Source organism: Cavia porcellus, unplaced genomic scaffold, assembly GCF_034190915.1.
Source record: "Cavia porcellus strain 051 isolate PalLab524CR breed Dunkin Hartley unplaced genomic scaffold, mCavPor4.1 scaffold_6, whole genome shotgun sequence".
NCBI lineage: Eukaryota > Metazoa > Chordata > Mammalia > Rodentia > Caviidae > Cavia > Cavia porcellus.
This window is the reverse complement of record NW_026947489.1, coordinates 76,991,124-77,006,903: the sequence shown is the minus strand read 5'-3', so window position 1 is coordinate 77,006,903 and position 15,780 is coordinate 76,991,124. Positions and strand designations below refer to the sequence as shown.

Here is a 15,780-nt window from a genome sequence, read left to right as displayed (position 1 = left end):
TATAACTTTGAGCTCCTCCTGTCTCAGTGTCCCAGAGTGCTGGGGTGCTAGGTGTGTGCCACCAGGCCTGGCTTGTATTTGCTTTTTTAAACAAAATTGTTTTGCACTAATAGGGTCAGAGCCCAAGGCCATTTTTTACTCCACCTCTGAGTTGCATTTCCAGCCAACCCACCTGTTTTTTGTCTTTCGAGACAGGGTTTCACCGTGCAGTTTAAGCTGGCTGGAGCTCACTTTGAGCTTCCTGCCTCAGTCACCCAAGTGCTGGGATTGCAGGCGTGCATGACCATGCCTGGCTTATTTTTTGAGACAAAGTCCAGCTAAACTGACCAAAGTGGCCATGAATTTATGATCCTCCTGCCTCAGTTTTCTGGGTCATTGGGATTACAGGCATGTAGCACCTTTCTTCCATATTTGGTCTTAGAAAAGGGTCTAACTGAACTGCCCATGCTGGGTTTGCCATTGGATTCTTTTTTTTTTTTTTTAATGGGTACCAGGGATTGAACTCACGACCGCCTGCTTGCAAGGCAGGTGCTTATGCTGCTGAGCTAAATCCCCAGCCCCCCAGGCTGGGTTTGAATTCACAGTCCTCTTGCCTCAGCCACTGGAGTGCTCAAATTAAGCCATGAGCTACCATGCTCAACAGTATATGCTTTTTATTTACATGATATTATATTACTTGTTTCTTTTTCTTTTTTTAACTTTTTATTGGTACTGGGGATCGAACTCACGACCGCCTGCTTGCAAGGCAGGTGCTTATGCTGCTGAGCCCCAGCCCCCTTTGTTTATTTTTCTGAGACAGGTGCTACTATGTAGTTTAGGCTGGCCTTGAACTCACTATGTAGCATAGTCTAGCCTTGAACTCCTAGGAATTCTCCTGCCTCAGCCTCCGAGTGCTAGGTAGGATTATAGCTGAACCACACCCAGCCTACATTCTGTTTTTGTACCCAAGTATTCAAAATCTGATGTTCATTTTATACTTCCCAGTATGTGCTTTGTAGCCACACAAGGCTCATGGCGACCCTGGTGGACCATAGTCAATGGAGACAGTTATGGTGCCTCACTGTACTGGACTGATCCACCCTTATGCACCAGTAAGTTCCTGGAGGGTGACGCTGAATCTCGTTTCTATCCTGTGAGGACTCACACGACTTTTAGTTCAAAGGACCTGCACTCTGACTGATGCTCTTCTTTATTGAAAGCTGAACGTTCCTCCCTGTAAAGTTCCATCCAGGGACCCTAGTTCTGTTCCCCATGAGAAAACTTTTAGTTTCTTCCAAATTTCCTCTTTTTTGAGCTCAATATGGCAGGGCACTGCCCTTTTCTTCCCTGATCTTTTCTCTGAATGACTTTTGGGCTTTTTTCAGGCAGGACTCATACTTGCTTAGAAAAATTTCATTACACAGGTTGATTGGAAAAATCTGAAATGCTCCAAAATTTTAAACCTTTTTTTTTTTTTTTTGGTTTTTTTCCTTTTTATCGTTATTGGATTGGGGACTGAACTCACGACTGCCTGCTTGCAAGGCAGGCGCTTATGCCGCTGAGCTAAATCCCCAACCGCAAAATTTTAAACTTTTTGAGCACTGATATGATGCCACAAGTCTGATGGTTTAATGCAAAAAAAAAAAAAAAATCAACCCAAAACCAAACTCCCCCCCAAACCTTTGTTGCATGCACAAAATTAGTAAAAACATAGTATAAAATTGCTTTTAGGGGCCAGGTATGTAGCTCAGAGGCATGAGCACTTGTCTGGCAAATGCAGGGTCTTGAGTCTGATTCCTGGTACAAAAAAAAACTTGCTTTCAGACTATGTGTATCAGGTGTATTAAAAACATAAATGAAAGGAAAGAATGGTTGGGAAGTCATTTACAAATAAAGTAAAATATTTAATAATGTTTAAAAAGCGAATTTTGTGTTTAGATTTGAGTCTCATTCCCAACATCTCTCATTATATGGACACACATATTCCACATCTGAAAGAAGTCTAAAACCAGGTGTGATGGCGCATGCCTACAATGCCAGCATTGGAGAGGCTGAGACAGAAGCATCTCTGTGAGTTCGAGGCCAGCTTAGACTACATAGTGAGTTCAAGGTCACTCTGAACTATCCAGAACTTGTCTCAGGGGAAAAAAAGGTCTGAAATTTAAAATTGAGTCCTAAGCATTTTATATATATATATATATTTTTTTTTTGGTCTTTTTTTTTGTCGATACAGGGGATCAAACTCACGACTGCCTGCTTGCAAGGCAGGCGCTTATGCCACTGAACTAAATCCCCAGCCCGTCCTAAGCATTTTAAATAAAGAATATTTGTGTTTGCTTCGGCAGCACATATATTAAAACAAAGAATACTCAATCTTTAATTACTTCTTAGGTAATGTCTTCCTTCTCGTGTTTTTGAGGCAGGGTATCAGGATGCTGGCACTTAGGGCATCCTCGCGGGCTGGTTACAGGCGTGTGCCGCAGTGCGCGGCTGGTGTTCTTTCTACTTTCACAGTTATGCTGTAAGTTCCTGAACTTCCCAAGGAGAGCTGGGCCCAGGGTTTCCCTGCAGGTAACTTTGTCATAGGCCTCCTTTGGGCCCTGCTGCCCATTCTAGCCTTTGGAAATCACAGAATTTCAGAGCTGAAAAAGCATGTGGACAATTTCAGTTTATTTTTATTTTTCAGTCAAAGAAAGGGAACAGCCAGGAGGTTAACTTGCCCAAACCCCAGTTTGTGCCAGCGCCGGGGACCAAGAAGAACCCAAAGTCTGTCAGATATGATTGTGCATTGTGCATGCTTATAATCCCAGGATTCAGGAAGCTGAGGCAAGAGGACTGCTGCAAATTAAGGCCAGCTAGGACTACATAGGAGATAGTCTCAACAAATAAATAAAAATAAAAAAGAACCCAAAGTTTCCATATTGGGCTGATGTTTTCTCTACTTGCCTATCTCTCTAGCTCATCATGCAAGACACCAGGCTGGGCAAGGTACTTTCAGCTGACCATGTCGCAGAAGTCCACAAAGGCCTGGACCCCAGGACCTGGTGAAGGTGGAGGTCATGCAAACAGGTAGGGGTTGGGGCTTTGGGGTGGAAAGACCACAACAGGTTAAAGTTAATACCAGGCAATGATGCAACAGCAGAATCTAAATTGAATGCAGGTCGCTTTAAGAAAAGAATAGTTGTTTAAAAAGAAAAGGAAAAAAAAAAAAAAAAAAAAAGGAAAGAGTAGTTGTAATCTGAAGCCTGCTGGAGGCTGGTTGGGAAGCAGCTATAAAAGCCTTGGAGCTGGCTGCAGCCCCTCAGTGCAGACTGAGCAGGACCTGAACTGGAGTACGGCTGGGAGCAGAGCTGCAGGGAACCACAGGTAAAGCAGCCCGGGTCTGCTCCAGGAGTCAGGGGCACCCCGGAACCAGCAAAAAGGGAGTGTGGGGAAGAGGTGTGTGTGGGGGGAGTAGCCCTAGCAGTGTGGGCACTAGCATGAGTAGAAAGAGAGGTAGAAGGAGTGGGGGGCAAGTTCCAGGGATCCCCAAGCCCCACGGCAACAAAGGACACCCAAGGACTTTGAATGAAGGGGTTGGGAAACACAGGGCTGTGGGAGCAGGGAGCTAACTCTGGGTCAGGTCTGAGCAGCTACTTCAAAGGACTGCGGCCCCAAGAGGAGGGCCCTCTCAGAGGTGTCCCCAGGGGTGTCTGGAAGGTGGCCGGCCTGCAGCCCAGCCTGACCTTCTTCCACTCACTGCTGCTTTTTCAAAATCAACTGATGCAGATTTCAAAGGTTCTTTCCCAACACCACCCAGCAGCTGGCTGGCTGCTAAGCCCTGCCTGAGGGCCGAGCTGGACTGTAGTGGGGTCTTCTGTTCAGGACCCCCAGTGAGTAAAAGCTGGAAGACAGGGCAGGCTGGCCTACCCCTTGTGAATAATGACCATCCTTTATTTAGTTCAGTCGGTGTTTGGGGCTGGGGGCTTGGCAGCCTGGGCACCCTTTTACACCCTGAGGCAAGCCACCGGAGGGCATCTGAGGCAAAGAAAGTTGCTGGTTGGGAAACCCTCCAGTGTTTGGCCTGTGAACTTCCATACAGAGTTCAGTCCTTAATCTCAGGGGTGCTGGGTAGGGACCAGGGAGTTCCAGTCCCAGGGCTGGTGCATCTTGGGGAAGGGGATGTGAGATTCTGGAGTGTCTGGGTCTGACTCACTTAGATTCTAAGAATTCAGAAAAAATATTGCCTTGGGGTCAGTGGTGTCACCATGGGTGGGCCAGAGGGAACCCCTGGAAATGCTCTTCCAGAGCCCAGGGAGAGGGAGGTGCCCTTCCTTGCGCTGTCCACAGTTTCTGCTGCCATGTGGCTTGAAGGCTGTGTGATTCTGGGAGGAGGAGGAGCCATGGTGTTTGTCTCACAGCTGGGTTTAATCTGAAACACATGTTCTGGCTGCTCTTTCTCCCCCAGCTTGGATGCAAGCTCACAATAGCCCAGATCCTGCGCTTCCTGGTCAGTGGTAGAAAGGAAGGTTGACCTCAGCTCAGGTTATCCAGCACCACCCACGTCCTCCCCCACCTGGTAGGCCAGGAGTCTGGCTTGGATCCTGCCCTTTGGACAGGATGGCACCATTGTCCCTGTGCCCCTGGCCGCCAGTGGTTGCCCCAGCCTGCAGGATGGTCACATGGCACAGGTCCTTGCGTGTGTGCAGGGGACCCCACTACAGATCTTTCCTTTCTGCCTGGTAGGTAGGGAGTTTAGTTTCTCAGCTTCCCGCGTCCTTGTTGTTTGAAGTGGAAGATTTAAAGTCATGGCCTTTAGCACTTCTGCCTGCATCTAGCCCTGGGCCAGCTTTGGACCCTTGTCCCTTCCCCTGTCCGATTTTCTCACTTCATCTCCAGTCCTCAGTACATGTAATGACAATGATCAGTGACATCATCTGGAGTTGAGAGACGGGATTAAAGGAAGATGCCACTTTCAAATGCAGCCAAACTATTTCCTGAAGATTTTTTCCTCTTTTTTTGATAATGGGAATCTAACTCAGGACTTTGTGTTTGCCAGGCATGCACTTGTGCCACTGAGCTATATCCCAGGCCCCTGAAGTTGTTTCTTTAAATACTGTGCCAAGTTAACTGCATCTTTCCCTTTTCTCTCAATTCCCTACTCTGGTGCGAGGTCAGCTGGGGCGAGCCGACAGCTTTTCCGCTGGCCTCGCCTCCTGAGCATCACATTGGATTTTCAGTCTCCAATAAGCCAGTCCCTTGAGGCTCAGGCAAGAGAGGCTCCAGACAGCTCTGGGCAGGGCTGGCTGGGTGGAGTGCATCTGTGAGCCTGAGCGTTGAGGTCTCTATCTCTGTCCACTGGGACTGCTTTTCCTGTAGCCTGAATGGGTGTTCCCTCAGCACAGGCAGCATGTGGAAAAGCAGCTAGCGGAGAATATGGGGCCCTGGAACTCTTTGCTCAGTCAGCTCCAGGAGGGGTAGAAAGAAAGCCGGGCTGGCTTCTGCTCGCGGTACTGACTTAAGCTGAGCAAACTCAGAGGACTTTTCTTTGTTGCCTTCCCTGCACTACAATGTTGTCTGGTGGATTACTAGGTTTAAATTTAAGGACTTCAGCCAACCATCATACATTTCCCCCCTAACTTTTCTGATCCAATTTTTGGAGGAAATCAGAGCAGTTAGGGTGTTGTGTGTATAGGGGAGTGCTTTTGTGTATATAAGGGGATATGGTGGAACCCAGCAGACCCTCAGGGACACTGTGTTATGGGGCAGATGGAGAATATGGACCAGCTAAAGGTCTGGCTGCTAAGGCCTGGCCTGACTTTGTTACTGAGTGCTTGTTAGAAGATCATATCTGTAACACCCCAGCCGCCTTTGCCATTCCTCTGCTGACTCCAGACTGAACACAATGATGAGGTGAAATTTGAGTTTTTCTTCTGGTCCAGGTGCCAGACCACAAGCTAGGCAGAGGGGTCACTACTGGGCAGGTGAGGTGAAGGGAGGTAGAGACTTACAGCAGGCTGGCCAGGTGTGTCAGGTGACACAGGCCTGTAATCCAAGGAACTCCCAAGGCCAAGACTGAAGGATTGGAAGTTTGAGGCCAGCCTGAAGAATTTAGTAAGATACTGTCTAAGAATAAAAAGGGACAGAGGTATAGTTTGGTGCTTCCTGGGTTCAGTGCCCAGGAAAACAAACAAAAAAACCAAACAAACATAGTTTAAACTGAAGGAAAGAAGTCTCTAGAGGGTTCAGAGGTATTTATTTTCAGGCTGGGAGAAGGAAGAGGATGTGGCTCCACAAGGGAGGGGACTCTTGGGTTCTCCTTGATGAGAAGCATATTTGGCTGTGGGATCCTATGAGTTTACTATCAGTAAGTGCTGCTAGGATATTAGTTAATTTTTAAACCTTATCATAACAGATATTATTTTAACTACATTTTATAAGGAATTACATTTTATTTAGAGACTATTTAACACCAAGAATAAAGATGTGTTTTGGAGACATGTTTTGTTTTTTTTTTTTTTTTTTTGTACCAGGGATTGAACTCGTGACCTTGCACTTGCCAGGCAGGTGCTTACACCACTGAGCTAAATCCCCGGCCCTGGAGGCAGAGTCTTGCTATGTAGCCCAGGCTGGCCTCAAACTTACCGTGATCCTCCTGCCTCAGCTTCCCAAGTGTCCAAGTACTGGGATTACAGGTGTGTGCCACCATGCCTGGCTTTTTGAATTATTATTTTATTTTTATTTTTTGAGATAGGGTCTCGATGTGTAGTTCAGGGTGGCCTCAAACTTACTATGTACCCTAGGCTGGCCTCAAACTCATGGCTATCCTCCCGTTGCAGCCTATCAAGTGCTGGATAGGCGTGTGTGCCACCACACGCAGCCAGAATAGAGGTTTAAACTCAGAAGTAGGCCCTCCCACTAGAGGAAGAGCTCTTGAAAAGGAAATGAGAAAGGATGAGCCCCTGTATAGGCTATGGGCTTCAGGCAAAAAGAACCCAAGAAGCTGACAACCTGATGAGGATAGAGGTTTTGGGCTGGATGCTTCCTTCTTGGTATTTTTTGACTCTATGATGGGACCTGGGCTCTGTCCCCCTTCTCTTAGGAGCCAGGGCCCCAAGCCCTATCAGGTACTTCTGAGGAAAAGCGTCAGTGTGTGCTTGTGTTAGGGCATAGTCCATGCAGAGAAGCCCACTGCGGGGTCCTCACTGCTGTGGAGCTTTACGTTCCCAAATAGGTCCATGGACATGGGCCGTGGATGAAAGCACAGCCCGTGGTGTGACCGGATTGACAGGCAGGCACATGGCGGGAGCTGCTGGGAGTATGCAGCCTTTGTGCTCAGGGTCCACATCCAGGCTGGGCAGGTGGAGGAAGGTGCCATCTCCTGCTCAGTGGATGTGGCAGGGCTGGATGGGAGGGAACAGCCGGTACCTCTTGCTTCTCTCGCAGGTTCAGGATGCAGGTCCTTGTGCTACTCCTCTGGACCGGAGCCCTGCTAGGGCGTGGCAGCTGCCAGGACATCGCCAGCAACCCGGAGGTCAGTGCAGGCGGTGGCTGAGGGCATCACCCCTCAGCTGGTGGTGTAGGAGACGAGACTGGGAGAAGGTCCTGGGGTTCCAAGCTGGACCCTGGCCTTTATTCCTCCAGGGTCTTGGTGTCTCCCACGTACTTTTCAGAGGACAAAGTAGGGACTGCACTTACTTGGAAATAAGATCCAAAACCAGATATGGCGGTAAGTGCCTGTAATCCCAGGACCCAGGAGGGTGAGGCAGATGGGTCACAAGTTGCCAGTCAGCCTGGCTACGTGTGAGTTTAAGCCCACCTTGCATTACAGAGTGTGACTCTGTCTCAATCCATCCATCCATCCATCCATCCATGAAAAGCCAAAGTACTCAGACAAGTCTGCTGCTCTCCTTTCTGTGAGGACTTTCCCCACTTCCTGTACTACTTGTGGGGCTAAGTCTCTGACATTTACTCAGCTACTGACCAGTGTGCAGCAGAGGATGAATCAGTATGGAAAGAAAACTGTCCAGTGAGAGCACAGTTGGGTTGCAAAGGCAGATACAGACACTTGGAGAGAAGCCCCTGCTACGTGACAGTGTGTGTTAGGGGCCCTGGTCACAGGAGGGACACGGTGGTTGGGATATATTAGCAGGAGCCTTGGACTTGGTTGTGGGTTCTGAGTTTGAATTCTGACCCTATCTCTCACTGGCTTAGTGACCTTACACAAGTCCCTCTGAAATCACTCCCTGTGTCACTCAAGGGCACTGGGGTCATTCAGCTATTTCTCACCTCTACTGTGGAGGTGCTGGATGGATAGAAATGTAAAAGACTCAGTTCTTGCTTTAAGAAAGTTAATCCTTTTGAGATACTAATCTCTGGTGTATAGAATAAATCCATCAACAAGTATGGAGTGAAGGAAGTCAGAAAGAACTAGCAGGTACTGAGGGTGGCTCAGTGTAAAGTGCGAGGCCCAGCTGCCATGTAAAAAAAAAAGTCACAGGCCTGGGGATTTAGCTCAGTGGCTCACGTGCTTGCCTGGTTGTGAGTTCAATCCCCAGTACAAAAAAAAAAATAAAAATAAAAATAAAAAAGTCACAGGCTTGTGGCTTACAGGTCACAAGTAGTAGAATCTGGCCAGCTAATCTCTCTTCTAGGCTGCCTCTCCCCAGCAGGGACCTCATGCTAATCAGGGAGCACAAGCTCATTCTGACCTTCAGTCAAACACACCAAAATTAAGAAGGAGAGCTTCCAGGGGCCAGAACACAAGCCCACTCAGTGCCTTGAGAGGACACTTTACTCCTGTCTCTGATAGTCCCTGCAGTCTAAGCCAGATCTTCCTGTCTCCCTGCCAGGACTCCCCGTCCCCTGAAAGCACAGGGGAGCCAGTGGAGGAGGAGGACCCCTTCTTCAAGGTCCCTGTGAACAAGCTGGCTGCAGCCATCTCCAACTTTGGCTACGACCTATACCGGGTGAGATCCATCGAGAGCCCCACCACCAATGTGCTGCTGTCCCCCCTCAGCGTGGCCACCGCCCTCTCTGCCCTTTCGCTGGGTGAGTGTGGCCACAGGACCTGTGCGCATGTGGTTCTGGGAGGCAAAGAGGTGGTGGGAGCCGGATTGAGGTCCACACAGCTGGGAATCTGAGGGCAGCACACCAAGTCCTGCTAACTGACATAGTGATGTCAGGGTTCACTCTTTCCTCGAGTGAGCCCCTACTACGTGCCAGCCATGAGCCCAGGTTTAGGGATATAATCACCCACTGGCAGGTCTGGGCTCACTGTGAGTGAGGTCATGGCTGATCTCACAGGGGACACTGATAAGGGGGTAACTACACAACAGGTTAGGTGCTATAAGGAGCGGACATGGACCTGGACCCCAGCTTTGAAACCTTTATCCGACTATAGGGAAATTTCTAAGAATGAAAGCACTGTTCCTTCTGTTGCCCTTGACTTCCTTGTTGACCTAGAAGGTCTATAATATCCCTCCACTCAGGCTCCCAGCAGATAAAATGAGTGTGTCTGATTTGGTTCTAGAGGCTCCATCCTTGTCTCTCTGCAGGGGCGGAACAGCGAACAGAAGCCACCATTCATCGGGCTCTCTACTATGACATGATCAGCAACCCTGACATCCACAGCACCTACAAGGAGCTCCTGGCCACTGTCACCGCCCCGCAGAAGAACCTGAAGAGTGCTTCGAGGATTGTCTTTGAGAGGAGTCAGTCACCTTTCCAGCCCAGGCTCCCTGAGTGCCTGGGACTCCTTATATTGCACGCCTGGGGTTTCTTTTTAAACAACAGATGATGTGTGCTCAGGCCAGGCCTGGCACTGGTGGGCAGGAAGGGGCCTGTGTGCCCAAAGAGGAAGCAGGCTGTGGAGACAGCAGGAGGGTTTGGGGAGGGTAGTAACATGAAGAGGAACAGCAGTGGGCAAAATGAATTGTTCCCTGTTTGTGCCCAGGGAAGCCGGCAGATGTCCTGGTGAGTCACGGGAAGATGCTGGGCAAGAAGCGGGGGCCTGCTGAGCGGGGAACCAGCCCTAATCTGGCACATTCGCAAACACAGAGTGCTGCCTCAGCTCTCTGGCACTAACCTTGCCCCACCTCTTCACAGAGCTGCGCATAAAATCCAGCTTTGTCGCACTACTGGAAAAGTCATATTCGACCAGGCCCAGAATCCTGACTGGCAACCCTCGCATTGACCTTCAAGAGATTAGCAACTGGGTGCAGGCCCAGATGAAAGGGAAAATCACCAGGTCTACGAGGGAAGTGCCCAGTGGCATCAGCATTCTCCTTCTCGGTGTGGCTTACTTCAAGGGTGAGGGCTTCTCTACTTCCTGGGCCAATGGCAGATGACCAGCAGGTCTAGAGGGGCTGAGAAAGAGAAGTCACAGACCTTACCCCCCAGGAACCCAGGGCAAAGCGAGGTGGATCTGGGGCCTCCATGCGCTTCAGCCTTTGTGCTTATCATGTACCAAGTGTCTACAGAGTGTTTGATGAGTACCCACAAACTGTGAGCAGCTTGACTGGGGATGGGTATGGTGGTCAATTTCTGACTTTTGAGTCACACCAGGTTTTTTTTTTAACTCTGTCTTTATGAGCTGCTGGACCCTGCACAAGTTTCTTACCCTTTCTGGGCCTGTTTTCTCACCTTTAATGTGAGTCTCACTCTCCTTCATAGACACTTAGTTTTTTTTTTTTTTTTTGAGATAGGCATTCACATGCAGTTCAGGCTGGCCTTGAATTCACTATGTTGCCCGGGCTGGTCTCAAATTTACAGTGATCCTCCTGTCTCAGCCTCCTGAATGCTGGACTTACAGGTGTACACCACATACCTGGCTTGTATGTTTTCCCTTGTTTTTATAACAATCCTAGTACTGTATCTGGGATACAACAGAGCTTAGGAAGCTTTTTAGTTATATATCAACAGGCTTTTGGTAGGCAGTGGTAAGATGTCCCAGCAGTTCCACAGGCCTAACGTGAGGCCAGCCCCATTCAGATAAGGCGTTGGAATGGGGGTGGTTTGGACAACATCCCCTTTAAAATACCTTGTGACTGGGTGGGTACCCCATCATCATGAGTTCAAAGCCTGCCTGGGCTACAAAGTAAGTTCAAAGTAGCTTAAAAACTGCATAATGAGTTCTTGTCTCAAAACAAAACAAAACCTCCAAAATGAAAACAAATAAAGAATAACTCCAAAACCTCATGACATCTGTCATGTAGCAGCAATAAGGTGCCCCCTAAGCTCTGAAGAAGAAGTCACATAAATGGCTTTCTACTTCAAGACTGATGTCCAGGAGGTGAAAGAACAGTCACAGCTCTGGTGTATTAAAGCCCACATTACACCAAAAGAGCTTGATAAGCTAGAGTCAGATCAACATCATCAATGTGCTTCCTTCTGAGCTTGTTTGCAGAAGGCACGCAGGCTCCTGGGAATACTGTCCCCCGAGTCGCACACGCTGAGACAGCAGCTACTCCTCCTGTATCACAGGTTCTGAGGGCTAAGGTTTCCCTGGCTGGGTGATTTTCAACAACATGCTTTGTAGACACAGCACCATCCTCTGGGCTCTCTGGCATTTGGGCTCAGGACACTCTGTCATTTCATTCCAGGGCAGTGGGTCACAAAATTTGACTCCAGAAAGACTTCTCTCCAGGATTTCCACTTGGATGAGGAGAGGACTGTAAAAGTTCCCATGATGTCAGACCCCAAGGCCATCATACGCTATGGCCTGGATACTGATCTCAACTGCAAGGTCTGGAGGGGTGAGGTCGGCTAGGTTGGTGGGTGGTAGGAAGAGGTCAGAGGCAGGTAGAAAGGTATCCTGGCAATGCAATGACCTTTTGAGAGCTGACAGCTATGTGAATTTTGCCTACTGTGTAACTTCAAGCAAATTACTAACCTTTCTGAGCCTTTGCTTTTTTTTTTTTTAATGGGTTATGATGGAAACTTCTTAATTTTTAATTTTCTTTTTTTGGTACCAGGGATCAGACTCAGGACCTTGTGCTTGCTTAGACAGGTGCTTATGTCCCTGAGCGAACTCCCCAGCCCCTGAGCTTTTCTGCTTAAAATAGAGTGAGGGATATTATGAAAAATTATTCACACATGGTTTAAGATAATAAGAATGCATCCTCATGATTTGACACTCAGATACTGATGTCTTTTCTTAAGACTTAAGAATTGTGAGCCAAATTTTGAAAAATTGTCAGAAACTCTAATTTGCTGTTGGTGTTCTAGTCGAGAACTCTTATATGCTAGACAACTTGTAATTATTTTGCCACTGAGCTACATTCCAAGCCTGACTTCCTGTACTCTAAGGCAGTTATTTTTTTTCCTTTTTTCTTTTGGTATTGGGGATCAAACTCATGGCCTCAGCTTGCCAGGCAGGCGCTTATGCTGCTGAGGTAAATCCCCAATCCCATGCAGTTGTTCTCAACTGTCTTTGGGAATCTGATGAAAGTGCCTGAAACATTTGAGAGCACGCCACTTGTCTGTATGAACACACTCTTGCATATGATTTCAGGGGGCTCTGACAGCACTTGTTCCATGGGTCTTACACAAGGACATCTGTTCAAAGGACCCATTCTTTTGCTGCTTCTGTACTGTGCCTAACATTTCCAGTCCATCGCTCTGCACCAAAGGGATGACCCGCAGAGGTGGCCAGGTCATGGTGTGTGTCCATTCCCAGGCTCCAGGGCTCCGAAGGACTAACCCCCTTCTTCTTTGTCCATTTAGATTGCCCAGCTGCCCTTGACTGGAAGCATGAGTATCATCTTCTTCTTGCCCATGAGGGCAACCCAGAACTTGACCATGATAGAAGAGAGCCTCACCTCCGAGTTTGTTCATGACATAAACCGAGAACTGAAGGCTGTCCAAGCGGTTCTCAGCATCCCCAGGCTGAAGCTGAGTTTCGAAGGCGAACTTACCAAGTCCCTGCAGGAGATGAGTATGTCTGCAAGACTCTCTTGCTCTCTGGAGATGGGGTGGGTGGAGTCTTACAGCCTTCACCGTGCCAAGCAGAACTCAAGCTCCTGTGGCCTGGCGGGGGTTTCTGGCTGCTTGCTCCATTCTAGTAGTGCTAGAGGGAAGATGAAGTGTCTGGCTGTCAGGCTTGTGCTTAGCATCTCTGCACAGTCCTACAACGGGAGCTCAGGACAGTGCTTGCCTGGACAGGTCTGTGTCTCACTTGCTGCGTGCTCTTGGGCAGGTCACTCACCTCCCCGCCAGCTCTGGGTGCTGCCTCCTGGAAGGTTAAAAACAGTTCTTCTCTTCCAGCTTGTCCCCCACCACTTTTTCCTGTGGTACTAGGAATTGAACTCAGGCCTTTGCCCTGAGCTACATTCCCAGGCTTTTATTGTAATTATTATTTTTTATGTTGAGACAGTGTTTTGCTAAATTACCCAGGCTGAGCTTGAACTCACGATTTTCTTGCCTCGGCTTCCTCACAGTGCTGGGATTACAGGGATGCACTACCATATTTGGTTTGTTTGTCTTCTTGAGAATCAGGATTTAAGAATCAGGATTTTGTCACTGCCAGATGCCCTTTGCTGCTGCAAAGGCAGTGGGGCTGGTACTGTGTGGCAGCTCGTGGGCCAAGATCAGCCTGGGTGCTGGGCAGCTGCAGATAAAACAGATGTGGTGGCACATGCTTGTAATCTCAGAATTTAGGAAGTTGAAGCAGAGGGTTAGCACAAATTTGAGGTCATCCTGGGTCACATAGTGAGTTCGCCAGCCTGGAATATACTGAAAGACTTAAAAAACAAAAAAATTAAGAATCAGGACTGGAAGATTCTTTGTTGGGGTGTTAACAAGGCAGGGTTTCTATGAGGTTCTCGTTCAATCTTTGCAGAGCTGCATTCCTTGTTTGAGTCCCCCGACTTTAGCAAGATCACAGGCAAACCTATCAAGCTGACTCAAGTGGAACACCGGGCTGGTTTCGAGTGGAATGAGGAGGGGGCGCCAGGAACCAGCACCAACTCAGACCTCCAGCCTACTGGCTTCACATTCTCTCTGGACTATCACCTGAACCAGCCGTTCATCTTCGTCCTGAGAGACACGGACACGGGGGCCCTTCTCTTCATAGGCAAAATTCTGGACCCCAGAAGTACTTAATGCTCCAGTTTAATGTTCTACTACTCTAGAAAGAAACCCCAGAAGGATGGCAGTTTATACATTACAGGGGGGCAGCCCCCACAGTTTCAGTGTATACTTTGCAATAAAAGAGCTTTATCCTTAATTTTTGTTCCTTTTTTGAGCTTTGTTGTTACATGTGAAGATAAATAATCTTAGGAATTTGCTAATTCCATGCTTTTAGCCTTGCGTTTAAACTGCAGAAAGTCACCATTTATTAGTGTTTAGTTATCTGTGTTTATGTTGGGACTCCCATTTCTACTCTGAGGCAACTTAAGTGTTAGGATCACTGATTCCCCAGGAGGGCATCCCCGCCCCTGCTCTTGCTGCAGCAAGCTGTGGGCTTATGCTTTCTGTGCTTATAACAGGGATCTGAGATCACCAGGAGCACAATCTTGGCTCACAGTTTTAGAGGTGGTCCTATGACTGACCCCACTGCTTCGGGAAGTGTGTGGTGAGGCAGCGTACATCACTGTGGTGCTCATGGTGGAGAGCACGACTTGCCTGGTGGAGAAGAGGAGACCAGGGTCCCACTATGCCCTTAAGGGTATGGTACCCCCTCATGACTTAAAAAACCCCACCAAATAGGCCCCACCTCTTAAAGGTTCCACCACCTCATCAGAGTGCCATGCTGGGGACCAAGCATGGACCTTTAGAGGACACTTAAAATCCTAGCTCCAGAAGCTGGGCAAGGCGGCAATGCCTGTAATTGTAGCACCCAGGAGGCCAAGGTAAGAGGGAGGACTACCCTAAGCTTATGCTACAGAATGAGTTAAAGTCAGCCTGAACTATGTGTATCAAGACTGCTTCAAAACGAAACAAACAGGGGCTGGAGATTTAGCTCAACGGCATAAGCGCCTGCCTTGTAAGCAGGCAGTCGTGAGTTCGATCCCTGGTACCGATAAAAAAATGAAAAAGACAAAAAAAAAAAAAACCAAATAAACAAACAAACAAACAAACAAAACAAATAAGGAAAAAATCCTAACTACACCACATGCTCCAGATTAGACATTAGTGAAAACAGATAAGGAAAGTAATTTGTAACTTTAGGAAATAATTCCTTATAGAGTAGCATTTAAAAAAGCTTTCAAACCAAGTGTGGTGGCTCATGCCTGTAATCCCAGCATTTGGGAGGCTGAGGCAGGAGGATTGTTGCAAATTTGAGACCAGCCTGGTCTATAAAGTGAGCTCAAGGCCTGCCTGAACTGCATAGAGACCCTGTTTCAAGGGGAAAAAAACCCCAACTTTTAAGGGTCAGGGATTTAGCTCAGTGGTGTAAGCACCTGCCTGGCAAGTGACAGGTTATCAGTTCAATTCCCGGTAACAAAAACAAAAACAAAAACAAAAACAAAAACAAACAAACAAAAAAAGGCTTTTACTTATACATAAAGTGGGACCCAGTATACAAAATTCTAGTAAGATTCTTTTAAGACGTCATACTTACTTTTTTTTTGGTCTTTTTCCTTTTTATTGGTACCAGGGTGCAAGCAGGCAGTCGTGAGTTCGATCCCTGGTACCGATAAAAAGACGACCAAAAAAAAAAAAAAAAAAAAAAAAAAAAAAAAAAAAAAGAAATTGTTGTATTCCCCCCAAAAAAGGCCCCTTGAGATGAAAAATGGGGCAAGACGATGTCGTTTTTTAAAAGAAGCACTTTTGTGAGTTCGATCCCCGGTATTGATAAGAAAGAAAAAGACAAAAAAA

At 47.8% G+C, this 15,780-nt stretch overlaps 1 protein-coding gene across 2 annotated transcripts; it reads left to right on the top strand.

Moving 5' to 3' along the window:
• Positions 1-3,283: 3,283 nt before the first annotated feature.
• Positions 3,284-14,185, top strand: Serpinf1 (serpin family F member 1). 2 transcript variants are annotated; one of them, NM_001173060.1, is given in 8 exon segments: positions 3,284-3,345; positions 7,405-7,492; positions 8,811-9,009; positions 9,516-9,671; positions 10,066-10,269; positions 11,562-11,704; positions 12,685-12,895; positions 13,799-14,185. In NM_001173060.1, coding segments are annotated over 7 exon segments (1,257 nt in total). In that variant the 5' UTR covers positions 3,284-3,345; positions 7,405-7,411; the 3' UTR covers positions 14,062-14,185.
• The last annotated feature ends 1,595 nt before the right edge of the window (positions 14,186-15,780 follow it).

Bases quoted from the DNA above. Each gene is read 5' to 3' on its own strand.
- Serpinf1 (XM_013151993.2), top strand. From the start codon at position 7,412: ATGCAGGTCCTTGTGCTACTCCTCTGGACCGGAGCCCTGCTAGGGCGT. The intron at 7,493-8,810 runs GTCAGTGCAGGC...TCTCCCTGCCAG, and splicing joins ACATCGCCAGCAACCCGGAG to GACTCCCCGTCCCCTGAAAG. The intron at 11,705-12,684 runs GTCTGGAGGGGT...TTGTCCATTTAG, and splicing joins ATACTGATCTCAACTGCAAG to ATTGCCCAGCTGCCCTTGAC.